The following is a 16895-nucleotide window of genomic DNA, read 5'->3' as shown; positions in this document are numbered from 1 at the left end:
TAAGACAGTTGATTAGACTGAGCACAAATTGTTTACGTTGACAAAGACAAAATATTAACTGATGCAAATGAGGACCAGATATACTGTGAAGCGATAGTGGGTCGCTGAATGCTTTTTGCTTCCCCAACAAAACGAAACATGGTAGCAAATATATGACGTAATTCATTTGGAGCAATCCAACTGAAAAGATAGGGTTCGTCGACTGATTTAAAAATGCTCTAGTCAAAACAATAAGGAGTTTAGCCTAGCGTCAGAAAAATCACTATAATTCTACATATTGCAATTTATTCATACTACGCGGTTGTGATTTTGTTGCCTTATACTATTAAAATGTAATCAAAAGCAACCTCCCCTCCGTGGTGTAAATGGTATCGTCACAAACGAGAGGCAGCCAAGTATTTGTCAAACTAGTAGCAAACGTTGGCTGCCCAGCTATCAGTTGAGGAAATATATCACCTTACGGAAGATCTCGCAATCTTTTGAACGCTGTTGTTTGTTTGTGGAGGCCTTAGTTTTTCATATTAGCACGATGTCAACTCCAGCGCGACGACGTTTAATGAGAGACTTTAAACGGTAAGTTATGGGGGGAACAGAAGTAGCTAACATTAGCATCCTGAAGCTTTTTTTTTTTTTTAGTATTAGCTCAAGTGACAAATACAACGTCAAACCACAAAATAGTCTATAGTAAAACAGATCTGGAAATGTCAACTAAATGTATCTTATAGTTAGTGTTACTTGTTTGTAATTACAGTTTAGTTTAATAGGAAACTGTTGGTAACGTTTAACCAACAGGTCCGCTTCTACCGGCGTAAGCAACCCAGATTGTGGTTGTAACGTCTACGTTGTGTAATTCAGGACCAGTGATTGCTTTTGATGGTGTACGAGCCACAAATATAGCCCTTTTTTTTTAAAGTGTATATGTTTCCCGGAGACTTGAACAGATGCGCGGATGTAGTTGAAGTCAGTGGCCATATGGTCCTTCAGCTACAGGAAAGGTTGCTTCTGCCCTAACCCGGGCCTTGATAGATCATCGCTTACGGTTGGGGATCAGCAACCATCTGCCATGTAGAGACTGAACACCTGCACTCACTAAGCACAGCTATCTGCGGCACATAGTTAATCTACGTATGTTCCAGTTAGAATCCACTAACGACCACAGATTTAATGATCTGATCCAGTTTGGCTCCACAGTAGAAATCTCTTGCATTGTTCTTTTACAGGCTTAACTAAGGAATGGAGTCTGTTGACCTTGAAGAATACTAAGTGAATGGTATTTTCAGGTCAAAAGGCATTTCTTAAAACTAATACTTTGGGGTAATGTATGTCCCCAACTTTACATTGTAACCTGCAAAAGGTTGAGGCTCCAAATCACAAAAGAATGCATAAGTTCCAATTGGATATTGTGTTTTTCATTAATGTTATCCCTAGGCCTGTCGCGATAAACGATAAATCGATTAATCGTACGATAAATTAAAACTATCGATGTCATTTCAATTATCGGCATTATCGTCTCTTCCGACCTTTTTCTCTTTCTGTTGATGACACCGAATGAAAAAAGGCTCAACTCCGGTGCTCTCCACTGATCCTCCCTTCCTCATTTCCTTAGTGTAAAGCCCAGCGCACACTACACGATCTTAGAGCTGTCAGCCGATTGTCGGCCCATTTTCAAAACCTGACAGAGACCAAACATTAGTCGACAGAAATCCTAGGTATAACGGTTCGATCGGGTTCGGTCCTGCCGTGTGGTTTCCAACAATGGGCACAAAATAATGGCTACAAGTTCAGTGAACTAATTTTAAAGTCAGGCATTAATCAATGCTGTACTACAATCTACCTGCAATGCATGTGGCTAGTGTCAGCGTAAAGTCCTGAATGAATGAAAATCATTAGAACCTATTTACGTCACGTTAACGAACAGCTGAAAAGTTACGGGGTTTATCAAGTGCGGTAGCAATTTCGCTCCAATTCCTCCCCTTGTCATTTCTATATTCTTTGCATGTTGAATAAACATTAATGTTGTTTCCACGTCGGCTGGACTTCGGGTTGCGCCGTGTCAGCTGTTTGGGATTCCCCGACGTAATTTCCCCTCAGAAAACAGTGAGGAGAATCCGCGCTTTCTGATTGGCTGCCTGTCACATTCAACAGGCTGCGTTAAGCTCCCAGTCTGGGAAAACCCCTGATTTAGATCGGAGCGGCAACGACGATCTACCGTAACACACCACACAATCTTAGGAAGACCAACGTTTTAAGATTGTTGTTAGTGTGAATTATTGCATCAGGTAGTCGATGTGCCCATCTTCTCTATTTAAATCTAATTATTACTGAAGGGCAACATAATATACAGACTTCATAATCTTTTGGTTGAATGCAGTATTTATTTACACGTTGGCTTTATGTTGTTTAGTTTTTATCAAGTACATTTTTTGTTAATGGAGACTGAGAATCCATTTTGTTTTTGGTTGTTTTGTTTATTTAGTTTATCAGCTCCAGTGTTAAATATTCTTTTGAAAATAAAGTGTATCTATCTTTGGCAGGAAATCACATGCATTATTACGTCATTTCCATTAAATCAGTGTAAAAAGGTCTTCAAACAATATTATCGTTTATCGCAATAATTTTTTGAGACAATTAATCGCTCAGCAAAATTTGCTATCGTGACAGGCCTAGTTATCCCTATTCAATAAAAAATACTTTATTTATCCCAATAGAAAATTAAAAGTAGCAACTCTTATTGTTCAACTATCTTCAAAGGATTCCCAGTAGCAGTCAGTCTTTTATTCTGACGAGAAGAGAATTTCTGGACACTAGACGCTGGATTTCCATTACAAATGTGTGCAAAACGTTGTCAATATTTCGCAATTACGGTGTTTCCGTTAAATACAAAACGCAATTAAAATCGCACGTGAATACGTTTGTTCACAGGATAAGTTATTATAAAACATGCCGCGCCATCATCCAACGACTTTCTGTTGTCTTCAGGGTTTGCTAGTGGCAACATCTGTTGTTAATCATGTTACTCATATAGTACGAAAAAAGTGCTTCCATAGCAGATTGTGAAATAAACCAACTTGAATACAGCCAAGAAAAAAAAAACACATCATCCCATCACCGAAACTTTTTATGAAAAAAGTTTTTTTTGACACTGGTGTGTTTCCAGTAAGCAAATTTTCAAAATGTCAAATTATGTGTTCAGTGGAAATGCAGCTAATGACCATATTCTACAGTAACGTGTCCTGTAGGCAAGCACTGCTAACCCATCTCATTTGCTTTTGCCACTTCTTTTTAAGTCTGCCTAGCTGTATCATTAAAGAGAGATATTGAAGTCGGTGATATGATCTTTGCCTATTATGATTGATAGAAGAGATGGTTAAAATATTATTATTCAGAGGTCACAGTAAGTTATTAGTCCTTTTTATTCAGCTAAAAGTCTATTTTCTCTCCTATTAGTGCTGCACAGCACATCACATTTATATCCATCTCAACAAAAGCACACAGTATTATCTCAAAACATGTTCTGAGTGCAATTAGTTTTGACCAGTAGCGTCACACGAAAGTTTTACAAGGTTATTTTAGGATAAACGCTCCTTAATATTTTATACCCATTATAAGCGCCATTAGAAATTCCATTATTCATACCAAGGAAACGTAATGCAGCAGTGATTGATTCTATTTCTCTATGAACATATTCTGATGTTGTTGTGTTTGTATTCAGGCTGCAGGAGGATCCCCCAGCTGGAGTCAGCGGAGCCCCATCAGAAAATAATATCATGGTTTGGAATGCAGTCATTTTTGGGTAAGTGAATCAGATAAAATCTAGGTTATCAGCAGTAGAGATGCACCAATCGATCAGCCAATTTTCCCTTGAATGATCCTAATCGGTATTCATCAGACCAAATAGAAAAATTATGTTTTTTTCCTGTCGGAATACGCGACAATAATATTATTGTTTTGTGCCCGTTTTCAAGGAATGTAATGGAAATGGCATATTAATGATGCCATTTCCATGATTTAAATTCTGATGAGCATTTAACACTGAAACTACAAGACATTTTTAATATCCAAAGTAAATAAAACAATAGAAAAAAATAAGGTGAATTATTAAGTCTCTGAAAACTAAATTATCCTTCAAAAAAGGAATGGTTGAGACCAAAGGACCAGATTGAAGACTTTTATCATTCAGTTTTTGATAGAAAGAGGAAAATGATAAAAAATGCAAATGGAAATTATTGAGCTTGTTTTAAATTATCATGCGATGAATTAATTTATTGCTCATTGCAATAGGCCTAGCAATTGCCACAAAAATTGTATGCAAAATGCAACATCATTTATTTTATTTAAAACAAATGGCTTTATACTATTACAGTGATAATCACATGTATTTACGCTTTTGGGTTTAAATGAAGAGACCTGAGGAAAAACGTTAGAATAAACGTCCACTAACAAGCTTATAAATCCAATTGTTCAGGCTTTTTGCTTGTGGTTTGCCAACTTTAGTACATTTATTAAGAGTGATTGGTTGCACTGTTTTAGTGACCGCACCATGGCTATCCACTGAAAATATTTCCTAATAGCTAGCTGAAAATCGGTATCAGCTGTAAAGAAAGAAAAAAAAAACAATTGGTGCATCACTAATAATGATAATAAGTAGTAATTGTTTGGGGCTGCCATCAATATGAAAGTATAAAATTAAAATCCTGATGTTTATAATTGGTGTTAAGACTTGATAATAGCAAATAATGCTAAGAACAAGTGACTGCTAAAAAACAGAAGCAGCGTGTGGAAAAACCGCTGCATTGATTCCAGATGATTTTTGGTTGTGAGTCTTTCTAAAGGTATTTTTGCTCGTCTGGAGCAATAAGAAGGAAAGAAAGCTCCAGCTAAAATGTCAGAGAAGCATTTGTTGCTAATTTTCAATTGCAGATGTTAATTAAGGTGATTTCCAAACCAGCTGAAGTCACAAATGGAAACATTCAGGACTTTCGCCAATCTCTATTAACCATGCCATTGAACTTTGTTTCTTTCACCCTGCAGTTACGTTTTGATGCAACACTCTTTTATATAACAGTTATATGGTATAATGTCAGTGGAAAACAAACTTTTACTGCTGATGACTGGAGTTGGCCGGACATTTGGAAAATGATATATAACATATCTGATTTCTTATTTTTGTAGGCCAGAGGGAACGCCTTTTGAAGATGGTATGTATTTTCCACTTATTTATCTTCTTAAAACATTGAAAAAAATACTCAGTTTGCTCAAAAATAAGTCTTTTTAAATTATTGTAAATATTGCACACAGAAATAAAGTTGGTATCCGTTTGGAGAATTTTAATAAAACACAAAATAAATTAATTTTAAATCCTTAATTTCAGCTTATAATTTCCAATTTTTTGCTTTCAGGAACCTTCAAACTTACCATTGAATTCACAGAAGAATATCCTAATAAACCTCCAACAGTGAGATTTGTCTCCAAAATGTTCCATCCTAATGGTATGTCAACATATTGTATTTTCTTAAATCTTAGATAAACTGAAAGCTGAAAGTAAAAAGTGCTTTTTTTGTTGTGTTTATTTATTTTTTATTTTTTTGCAGTGTATGCAGACGGTAGCATATGCTTAGATATACTTCAGAATCGCTGGAGTCCAACCTATGATGTTTCTTCAATCTTAACTTCAATACAGGTAATACAACTTTACAGAACCATACAGCTGAGTATAAAACCTTTAAATCTGAACCGGAAGTGGTCTGAGCCACTGAGCAGCCATCTTGGTAGGAAAAGCATAGGTGAACCATGGCTTCAAGACCAAGAAATAGAAACTATATTGACACTCTTGACCAACGTGCAAGAGAATGTATATCAACAAAATCTTTGCTGTTTTGAACGATTGCAACAATCTCTGCACATTCTGAGTTTATTGTTGTCATAGCAACTTATGGCAGTTGTCAAAGTTACCAGAGGTGTGACATCACATGAGATCTATGCATACATATTTATATGAATACATTACTTATGGGAACTTGTAGCTGATGGCATTCTTGATATCTGTAACTAACTGTCGTGAGTTGCTATGACAACAATAAACAAGCCACAAGCTTAAAACTAGCTTTCACCTTGTTCCTATCTAACTTATAATGAATATAAGTACATTACAACTATTACTGGATAGGTTTTTGAGTACTCTCTCCACCTCTGTGTAATACTAAGAAATATCAGTGATATTTAGTACTTACTGCCAAGCTAGCAAAATGAGCAGAGCTAATGTAGCTTTTATCTGCAAGCTGAGACGAACATGTAGCTTACATGTTTGTTACTACAGACTTGCTCTGCCAATAACTTTGTTATTCATGCGAAGAGTTTGTACATCCTTTACAAATCCGTTTAAACATTGATTGTATGTGTCTATGGATTTCAGGCTGGAAAGTTCCTCCATGACGGTCACAATCTTCGTGTTCACTAAATGGTGAACTATTTCTTAGTATGATATCGGAGGCAGCTTGTCCACATCGTCTGACATATTTTCATTCTCTGTCTCATTCGGGTTCAACAGCAGCCATTTTGTTTATGTCTTTCTTTTGCTCATTGGTCAAGAGTGTCAAAATGGTTTCTTTTTGTTGGTCTCGAAGCCATGGTTCACTTGGCTACCAAGATGGTGGTTCAGTGACACGGATCACTTCCGGTACAGACTTGTGGAAGCTATGTATTGACTTGAACACTAAACAGCTGATGTTCTGTGTGTATTTAGTCTTTACTGGACGAGCCAAACCCGAACAGTCCAGCCAACAGCCAAGCAGCCCAGCTTTACCAGGAAAACAAGCGGGAGTATGAGAAGAGGGTTTCTGCTATTGTTGAACAGAGTTGGCGTGACTGTTGACACCTAATCAACGGGCACATGAAGTGTGCACCGCAGAATCGAGAAGACATCAGAAACACAGATACGACGACGCACCTTTTAAGATCCTCCAGTATACTTTGTCCCCTTACTGTTGCTAAGTTTGTATGCTGTAGTGCTGTGGCATTCACTGCTGCTGAATGCTGTTGTTTGACAGGAGCAGAGTTAAAAGTTAATGTACCTTGTTATCTCTGGGTTACTTCCTATACACCCGTTTTCTTTTTCAACACGCAATAGCCCGTCTTTGAATTGTCAAACCTCTGCTTGGTAATTCATACATCAGGTATGTAGGGCTGTGTGGTTTGGTTTGTAAATACTGCCAGTTTATATTCACAGAAAATAAAGCTGTTAATTTTCAATGGGCCAACAACATGAAAACCCCTCACCTCCCTTTCTTTTTTTGTCTGCACATTGAAAGCCTTGGAGGGATAAAAAAAAAAAAACTACCAACATGATTATCAGTCCCTCTTATTACTCAACAGATGCCTTTTGGGGTCAGTTTTTAAATTTTCCTGTACAGCCATGCCTTTTTTTTATTCTAAAATCTTACCTCCTGCTCCTCTGAAAAGCAGGATTTTAGCATCCTTACTGTTTTTACAGTTTCACAAGGTTCAACCCATTTCACCTGCATATGTAGGTTTATCTTACCACATTCTGGAGGGTGCATTACTTTTTTTTATGGTTAAGAGCTATAAAAAAAAGGCTCTTACATTTCTATGCTATTTTACAATCCTATAACTATCGAATCTGATTACACTTTGGCAAACATTGGTGTCTTTTCAGATTATACAGCACTGGTAACCCATGTAACAAACTGTACATTCTCTTGTAAATAAAATAAATATGCAACTCTTCGCGATGACTTTTTACATCACAGTACATAAATATCAGAGTATCTGCAGGTTTCAACAAGTTAAAAAAAATTATGCTTCTTATCTGCGATATTGTAAGCATCGCAAAATACCCCGTAGCGCCAAGCTAAGGTTTTGTTTTGTTTTTGGCACAAAATGCAAGTAGGATCTTACGGTTTTGAAACTGACGTAGTACTCGGGTTATACTAAGAAAGAAAAAGTACGGGAATAAAGTCGTCTGACACGTCATATTACTAGAATAAAGTCGAAATAAGAGTAAAGTAATATATTCTTTCTGCAAATGTAATTATGTTTTCTTAGCGTGGCTTTAACACTCCGTCGTATGAAGCAGAAGTGAGCAAGTGGCGAAAACGAGCGATACATTTGCACTTACTCATGGTCGACGCAGAAACGCTAACTAGCTAGCTCGTTAGCATCTGGTTAACGGTAGAATCCATAGAATAAACCACAAACCGCCTCGAGACAGAACGCAATAAAGATTGTTTTCGGGCGGTCAAACATTTGCCTGACAGAAAAGTCCACAAGATTAAAAAATATATAACTTTTATATATGAGATTAAGTAGTCCTAACACAACAAAATTTAAGGCTTGTGATTAAAGTCAAATTATTATTTTTTTTTTTATTTTAAGGCCTTATTTTTAGATACATTTAAGAGTTTTTAAGGATGCGCAGCGTGGACAACCAGAGCAAGTGAATATCAAACTACAATACTCAAATGCTCGTTTTAAATAGCTAAACTAGAACACTCTTGTTACAGCTACTGAGAACCACAAATTCAGATTTTAAAATTATTCTTAATGCTGAAATTTTATCTTTTCAACGTCTTAAGATTACTTAAAAGACTTCACAAGCAGCAACAGCCTCAGGAAATAAATATTTCTGTCTTTAAAATGCTTTAAAATTGATGTAATTTCCTTTCAAACCTGGGTTTTTATTTTCTGTAAGCCATAATTAACTAAATGAACAAAAGTAAACATCACTGTGTGATAAATTTGAGTTTAACTTTTTGCAATTGAACAAAATTTTTTCATTGACTTTTTAATTTACATAGATGCACATACATATCTGAATTAAATTCATTTCATTTATTTATTACTTACAGCTGTGAAAACAAGCAGACAGGTTAGGTGTACTCATACAAACAACCATCTAACAATTAAGACCACAGATTCTACATGAACGTTGTTTTTGGGATCACTGATGCAGCTGGCAGAATGATCTCCTGTAACTGAATTGAACGCAAAAACTAAAAAAATGAAAACATTCCTGGATACAGGTGCATTACCACAGTAAGGCTGGTATGAATTTAGCTACAGTTAAGATTTTAATGCCACTTTAATCCAGGTCTTACATGAGTGAACAGTCTACAGTGTTTCTAAACAAAGAAAAGCTGTGTACTCTGCCGGGTTCATTAAACAGTCAAACAGAAACGTTCACGAAGCCAATTTTTAAAAACTGAATATAACTGAACGAGTTATTTTCAGCAATAAAAAACTGAAAAGATTAGGTCTGGAGACGGAAACTACTCACCCTCCAGTCAGCTAACGGTGTAGGAATGTCAAAAAAACATTTCGTTTTTTTAGATTTGCTGAAACATGTTTGCAAATTTTCCCACGCAAATATAAAATGGCAGGTAGATTTTCACTTCAAAAACACCAAATATTACCAAGTATTTTTGGTCTAGTTTCCACATTTGAAATAAGACAAAATAGCTTGCATGAAACTTTTCAGTTCTTAAAAACATAGCTTGTTTTAAGTAAATAATTCTTTATTATTGATGACAAAGTAATAGTTCCACTAGCAGATTATTTCACTTATTACATTTTTCCTCTGTTATAAGTGAAATAATCTGCCAGTGGACTTCATAGTTTTTTAAAAATCAATATTAAGGAATTATTTAATTAAAATATGCTCCTATAAACTGCCGAAAAGCTACTTCTATGGTTGGGTTATATGAATTAAAAATAAAATCAGATTTTTTTTAATATTAAATCTGATTTCAATAAATTTTTTCTTGTTTTCTAAAAACAGAAATTACAAATGACAGAAAATATTTTCAAAAGTGTTTTTTATTATTGTCTTCTGTGAGTTGTACAACAGAGTATTAGGGCCCAGCTTACAAGAATGTTTAATTCTGAGAATATAGTTATAATATTAACAGAATAGACACAATTTTACCAGAAAACGTCATAGAATGAGGAGGAAAAAAAGTTGTTTTAATTAGAAAAAAAAATCTTGAAGATCTGTTGTGACCAGCTGTGATTCATCTTAGTTTCAAAGTCCTGCTGCTGGTAGTAATTTGATGCTGATATGTCAAAAGGTTAAGTGCTTACTTATCTGTAAAACCATCACCAAATTGTATTTTTTATTTGAGTTCTCATAAAATTATGATTTCACTCTCCAAATATTATGACTTTATTACCGTAATTAAAATAAATCATAGACTGGCCCTAATATTCAGTCGTAAAACATACTTGTCAAACAAAATGGCCGCCGCAGACATCACTCTGAACTATGGAAACATAAGTAGTAAATTGATGAAAAATAAATTAAAAGTCCCAGATTTTCCAAAAATGAAATCTTGGTTTTATCTTATTTCAAATATCTTAAAATATCTAGAAACTAGACAGAAACATTTGGTGATATTTTGTGTTTTTGCGGTTGGACCCGAATCAGACTGGGCATCAGCGTTGGTCCTGGCTGGTCCAATTACATCTGGTTTCCCTCAAATTGCGTCTCCCTTCTCAGGACTGCACTCACACTTTCATAAACATTCATCTTGAGCTTTTATTTATTTATTCTAATCTTTTTTTCCCCAAAAAGATGGAAAGAAAATATTACTTTAATGATTTTAAGAACAAGAATCAGGTGAAGAAGTTTGAATTAGTGCTGAGAGATGTGAGTTAAAATAAAATATCAATTTTAAAAAAAAAAATCAAAATTAGAATTTTTTTTTCCAAAAAATGAAAAATACAAATGATAGAAAATATCTTTTTTTAAAAATTACTTATTTCAGTCAATTCCTTCTGTAAGTTGATCTGAATTCAAAGTAAATAAAACAAACTAGTCAAACAAGATGGCCGCCCTGGGCGTGCTGACATCACTCTGAACCATGGAAACCCAATGGTGAAAATTACACCTTCAAAACCAGAAAATTCAATTATCGATAAAATTGATTTATCGCCCAGCCCTAGTTTTAATTTAATTACATATTCAGGCTGAATATATATACATACATGTTTAAATAGTTGGTCAATTGTCCCTGAGTAAGTTGCAGAGAAATCACACTTCCTGTAGCATTCAAACTTTCTGCATGATCCTTCTTTATTATGAATATTTCCTGACATTGACCTAGAATGACCTTGAAATTGACCTTTTAGGCATAGTTCATGAGTTCGCAGTAAGGCTGACATCTTTCTAGACTAGAGCCCTGCTTTCCCTTAGCATGATGTTGCCACCAACAGTTGGTGGCGTTCTTTTGTCTCAAAGAGTCAACTTCAAATCTACACTGCAAAAACACAAAATTTTACCAAGCATTTTTGGTCAAGTTTCTATTACAAATATCTTAGTACAATAGAAATAAGACAAAACTAACTTAGAAGCCACTTTTCAGCAGGATGTACAAGTATGATTTGAGTAAACAATTCATTGTTGTTGATGAAAAGGTTCCTTGTTCCTCTGGTAGATTATTTCACTTATGGGAAAAATGTCTTGTTATAAGTGAAACAATTTGCCAGTGGAAATAGTTGTTCTTTCTTTTAAATCAAAATTAAGGAATTATTTACTTAAAACGAGCTCATATCTTGCTGAAAAGTTACTTGTACGTTAGTTTTGTCTTATTTCACACATACTAGAAACTAGACCAAAAATGCTTGGTAAGATTTTGTGTTTTTGCAGTGTAGCTCAAATCTTTGTCTTTACTGAGCAGAAAACTTAATAAAAAATTTAAGGTGTTTCTACCGTATTTGGTGGTTTTCACGGTTTCTGAATCTCCTAACCAATTACATTTCATCAGAGGTGGAAAGTTTTTAAGTGCCAATGTTGGGATTGGGATGAAGAGATTTTGAAAATATGTGGATTATGCTTAAAAAAAAAATCATGTCAGTGGCAGAAAGTATCTAATTTTAATCAACTATACTAATTCTACCAAGAGCGATCAATTATCTTGGTAAAACTAAGCAAAAACTTCAATTTAAATTTGGAAAGCGATGTGTTTTTGTAAATTAACCAGAAGCTAAAGAGTTGTTTGTATAAATTTGAGCCAAAATGTATAATTCTTAATCCACAATAAATTCAAACTTTGTTCAACCAAGTCTTGTCTTCAAAAGTTCTTTTTTTTTGTTATTTTATCCTGAAACATTATCAATATAACACCAAAATTAATGGTTATTGTAACATTTGATGCAAACTGTGTATAGTGCTACATGTGAAGCAGCTAAATCAGGGATGTCAAACTCCAGGCCTCGAGGGCCGCAGTCCTGCAACTTCTAGATGTGCCTCTGCTGCACCACACCTGAATAGAATAATTAGGTCATTAGCAAGGCTCTGGAGAACTGATCTACACACGGAGGAGGAAATTAAGCCATTTCATTCCAACGTTTTGAACCTGTGACACATCTAAAAACTGCAGGACAGTGGCCCTTGAGGACTGGAGTTTGATATCTGTGAGCTAAATGATCCCTAGTATCAGGTATAAATGGTGAAATATAAAGCCAGGACGCATGCTGCTGCCATGTCCGAACCGGGCCTTGCTGTGTTATGCTTTGAAGTCCAACTCGGTGGATATTTCCAATTTATTTTCATGCACTTTAATGAGACGCCTGAGGCTTGACGAGCTCGTATCGGCCCACCTGTCCTTCCTGTAAAAGCTGACCAATCAGCTGGTCTTTGTGTACTTTCCGACTGACGACCAGAAACCGGTCCCATCCCTGTCCGTAGGACTTGCTGCGCAGGCCGTATTTTTGGGAAATCTGGTGAATCTGCTTGCGCTCGTCGTCGGTGAGTTCGTTGGAGAAGCGGAGGTCGTCCGTTCTGTCCGAGCTGGCGTAGTTGCGGATGACGTCCTCAATGTCCCGCTTGCTGAGCAGGTTTCCCGCTTTAACCATTTCCATGCCCAGACCCTCCCTGGAGAACTGCTCCTTGACTCTGATTGGCTCGGCGATGCCATCGCCGTCCCGGCCGAGGCCGCCGCCTTTCCAGCCCATCTTACGCAGCAGCTGGTTTCCGATGTTGTCCTCCTTGATCTCCTGCTTCAGCGCATCCTCGCCTGAGCGAGCGAGGATCTGAGAGCGGGAAATGGCGCCGTTGTGTCCCTCCTTCCTCAAGTTGGACTTGACGACCGCCTGAGTCTGTCGTAAGGTGGACAACGCCTCATTCGCCGCAATGTGCTTCACTAACTTCTTCGGCCCGACTCCCGCTGCGACGTACTGCCCTTCCAGGTACACTTCGCACTTCCAGTGATGATCGGGCAAAACCGAGAATCTGTAATCTGCGGTCACTTTGTTAAACTGAGCCGTGTCGTTGATAATGCAGATGGCGTTATCGTTATTCTCCAAGATCACAAGCTCGCTCAGTTGCTTCTTTTTGACTCCAAAAGAATCGACTTCCGACTGTGGCAGGAAGAAGTTGCCAGAATCCTGCGGATTATTTCTGAAGGACTGTTTCTGCCAGGGCTGCCGTTGTGCTTGGTTGAGGCGAAGCTTCCTCACGGCCTCCTCGGCGGCGGCATGTTTGGAGCTCTTCTTCGTCCCAGTCGCCTGCGCTATCAGCTCGTCCTGCAGGAAGATGCTGCACTGCCACAGGTTGCTGGGCAGCTGGACAAACTTGTAGTCAATCTTCATGCGGTTGAAGGCGTTGGAGTTGTTCAGAATGCAGATGGCGTCGTACGCGTTGTCCATCACCACAAACTCGGTCCAGTGCTTGTTTCGGTCGGGCTCATGTTGGCCCTTGGAGCCCGGCATCGGCTTGTCCTCTGGGTTTCGGAGCGCCGGCAGGAACGCAGGCGTCGGGCTGTGTGTCTGGCACACAACCATGTCACTGACCACCAGGTGTCGGTATCGACGCTGCACAATGCGGACCTCCACCGGCTTCAGGAAGAGCTTCACAGCTTGCTCGGATGCGCGGTCTCTTGCGCCGTTTTTGCTGCCGGAATATCCGGTTGCCAGATACACGCCCTGACATCTCAGTTCGCAGGCGTAACCGTCCGTCGGCACTTTCCTGTTCTTTGGCAGGTCTGCCTGTGGGATATCCTTCAGGTTGACATAAATGTACTCCGGGTTGGTCTTGCAGGCCTGGATGCTGCGGCTCAACATGAAGTTGTAGTTCGGTGAGTCGCTTCCTGTCATCAACACAGGGTTCCTAAAGGCAACGGATAACGCGTTGGCAACACTGGTGATCAGCCTCTGCTTCTCATCTAGCGTGGAGTGAGATATCAGAAGAGGCTTCGCGTACTCTGCTGCTTTGGGACTGGCCGCGCTTGGGCCGCTGTAGACTCTGCTGAAAGGCCGGTCCTGATGGCCGTAACCCAAACCCTGACGACCCGCATCCCAGCTGCTGGTTCTGCTGCCGCCGCCGTAGCCATTAAACCTCTGCGGCTTCGAGTACGAGTTTAAGCTGTGAGAGGAGGCGTGCGCTACGTACTTGGCAGTGTAGTCCTGCTGTGTTTTTGCCATGTAGTTCGAAGACGACACGCGGCCTCCATAACCCAGTCCACTAGTGCTACCGTCTCTGTCCATGTGGGAACCCCAAAAGTCACTGGAGTGCGACGGCACTCGGTCGAAAGCGGGCCTGAGGGAGGAGAAGCCCTGCGCCCAGCCGCTAGCGGTAGAGTGGTGGGACTCCCACAGTCTGGCGCCGTGCGACTCACTCTTCCTGCGCTCCTTATCGTTCTCCTTCTCATCGGTGCCGGTTCCTCCGCTGCTCCCACCGCTAACAAAGTGCACAGGCTCAAACCGAGGTTGGGGTCCAAACTTTGTCAAAGGCATTTTCCTCATGGGTTCGTCTCCTGCAAAATAAATGTAGATAAAATAGGTATTTTTTGGGATGTAGGAGGAAATCTCAGTTTTAGCCCAAAATTATTCATTCCCCTATAATACTGAGATTTCTCATTTTTTTTATTCAACCAGAGCATTTGTTTCTGATAGAAAATAAGAGGAGCATTTATTTTTGTCTGTTTAATTTATATTTACTTTAAAAAGTGCATGTCAAAAATAATATATATCCTTCACAATGTTTATTAGCATTAGAGCAACAAAACCCTTGTAATAATTATAACCCTATCACAATAAATTGTCCAAGTAATTATTGTCTAAACATATATTTTAGACCAATTTAATTATATATTGTGGAAGTCGCAATATTGTGGAAGCATTTAGTATGTAATTTTGTCATGTTTTGTACATGTTTTCAACTGATATCATAAATAATGTTATGCAGTTTAGTTGTTTAATTTTACAACTATTAACTGCCATCAGGGAGCCATTGCTGTGCAGTATGTTTAGGGTTATTTATTGTATTTTATTTAATGTATAAGTGCAGAAACTGCACAAATACAGTAAACCTGAGTGTGTGCTGTGAAGTAAACCTGCTGGACTTGAGACGAACATAGAAGGCTTACTCATAGAGTGGTCTATATAGCTTTAAAACACAATAAACATCCCTAAAACAAATAAATGAATTTTAAAATTCCTATGTTTTTAGACAAACAAAGCTAAGGTTAAGCAAAAATAATGAGAAAAATTAAAATAATGTCAACACAACTCTGATAACTCACTGCCATCTGATGAAATGGGTCTCTTTTTAGCTTCAGAACCACCAGGACTTGGGTCAAAGGAGGGCATTTCGCCAGTGTGAGTCCCCTCTGCCATCACCAGGACTGTCCGAATCAGAACCGGGTCATACCTGTTACTGGAGCCAAACACCTAAATGTCAACGAGTCTGAACACCACGAATGAATGACAGTCCACACTGTTTTAGCATCCTGAAGCTGAAGCTGCAGGCAGTTTAAAACATCGCTCTCATATACGGTTTTATAGTATGTAGCTTTCAAATTAAAATGCGGAAAAACAGCCGAACTTTTATGTCAACATTGTGGTTTTACAAAGTGACGCAGTTCATGAATATTTCAGAAGTTGCCACGTTCAGCTAACTAAATAACAATGCAACCTAAATAACAACACGTTCCTGAACAGTTAGTGAAGTACAATTACCTCAAGGTGTGAGCTTTGGTCCTGTAACACCTCTGCCATTTAACCAAGCAGAATCAAATGTTCAATATTTGTGATAAAAACCGGTTAGTATCCTGTGCTAGCCTCACCCAGCTAGCTTCGCTGATAGCATTAGCTACCTAGCTCACTCTGCTCCGCTTTGTAAGCGAAACTCTGAGTATTTCTAACATCAACAAATCCATTTTGGTCTCTACTGGAACCAGTGAACACGTGTTTTCAACTGCGAGCTTTAAACAGCGGGGAACCTTTCACCTGTCGGCTGCGCGTTTATTCAAGCAGGAAGCGACCATTTTCTAGCCGCATCCTCAGGAAAATCATGGCGCCTGTCTGAACATTGGCCCGTCAGGCTTTCCGTACTTCAACCTGACGTCTGTAAATCTTTTTAATAATAATATAAACATACTCTAAATCCCGTAAAGCAAATTGTACTTCTGATTCGTGAATCTAAATAATTTTCTCGCAGAATATCAGTTTTGCCTAACCTCATGATTCAGGTTATTTACTTATACAAATGTAATCAACTAAGTGTGTTTACTTTTTGTGTCAGAAGTTTCACATAAATTTACTTAAGTAAGAATATTTAAATATATATATTTTTACTTAAGTAAAAATCAAAAGTAGCCGCCCAGAAAATTACTTAAAAGTCGTGTGAACATTTTTGAATTTTAAAAACTAAAATGAAAAATAATTCATATAACAGAATTATAAAATAACAAAATCAGAAAAAAGAAACATTTATTCAATTTAATTTAATTTAAAAATATGAAACTTGAACAAAAACTGATTGTTAGAACTAGTTTGTGCTTCATTTAGTCAAGTTATTCACAGTGGGTAGAGAAATTTTACTGAAGTAAGAGCAGAGATACTTAATAATAAAAATGCTAAAGTAAAAATAAAAAGTACAACAT

The 16895-nt window shown here is 37.8% G+C and overlaps 2 protein-coding genes across 3 annotated transcripts; one reads left to right on the top strand and one right to left on the bottom strand.

Moving 5' to 3' along the window:
• The first annotated feature begins 388 nt into the window (after positions 1-388).
• On the top strand, positions 389-7743 carry ube2a (ubiquitin conjugating enzyme E2 A). The gene is made up of 6 exons (XM_005799539.3): positions 389-573; positions 3713-3793; positions 5173-5198; positions 5400-5489; positions 5592-5680; positions 6743-7743. Exons 1-6 carry the CDS (start codon positions 530-532, stop codon positions 6869-6871), a joined length of 459 nt encoding a protein of 152 aa, XP_005799596.1. The 5' UTR covers positions 389-529; the 3' UTR covers positions 6872-7743.
• A 4609-nt stretch (positions 7744-12352) lies between these two features.
• nkrf (NFKB repressing factor) lies at positions 12353-16313 on the bottom strand. Of its 2 annotated transcripts, none has more exons than XM_014468926.2 (3): positions 16240-16313; positions 15534-15667; positions 12353-14765 (listed from the first exon to the last, which is right to left on the bottom strand). In XM_014468926.2, exons 1-3 carry the CDS (start codon positions 16275-16277, stop codon positions 12571-12573), a joined length of 2367 nt encoding a protein of 788 aa, XP_014324412.1. In that variant the 5' UTR covers positions 16278-16313; the 3' UTR covers positions 12353-12570. The 2 variants fall into 2 exon arrangements, with proteins under 2 accessions (XP_014324412.1, XP_005799595.1); XM_005799538.2 differs by having other exon boundaries at positions 15970-16311.
• Positions 16314-16895: the final 582 nt, after the last annotated feature.

This window comes from Xiphophorus maculatus, chromosome 23 (assembly GCF_002775205.1).
Source record: "Xiphophorus maculatus strain JP 163 A chromosome 23, X_maculatus-5.0-male, whole genome shotgun sequence".
NCBI classification, from domain to species: domain Eukaryota; kingdom Metazoa; phylum Chordata; class Actinopteri; order Cyprinodontiformes; family Poeciliidae; genus Xiphophorus; species Xiphophorus maculatus.
The sequence above is the reverse complement of the archived record's forward strand: the minus strand, read 5'-3'. Positions and strand labels throughout refer to the sequence as shown.

Excerpts from the sequence above, each read along its gene's own strand:
- ube2a (XM_005799539.3), top strand. The coding sequence starts at position 530 with ATGTCAACTCCAGCGCGACGACGTTTAATGAGAGACTTTAAACG. Across the intron at positions 574-3,712 it reads TTAATGAGAGACTTTAAACG|GCTGCAGGAGGATCCCCCAG; the intron begins GTAAGTTATGGG and ends GTTTGTATTCAG. Across the intron at positions 5,681-6,742 it reads CAATCTTAACTTCAATACAG|TCTTTACTGGACGAGCCAAA; the intron begins GTAATACAACTT and ends GTGTGTATTTAG.
- nkrf (XM_014468926.2), bottom strand. The coding sequence starts at position 16,277 with ATGGTCGCTTCCTGCTTGAATAAACGCGCAGCCGACAG. Across the intron at positions 15,668-16,239 it reads AATAAACGCGCAGCCGACAG|TAACAGGTATGACCCGGTTC; the intron begins GTGAAAGGTTCC and ends GTTTGGCTCCAG. Across the intron at positions 14,766-15,533 it reads ACCCATTTCATCAGATGGCA|GAGACGAACCCATGAGGAAA; the intron begins GTGAGTTATCAG and ends TTTATTTTGCAG.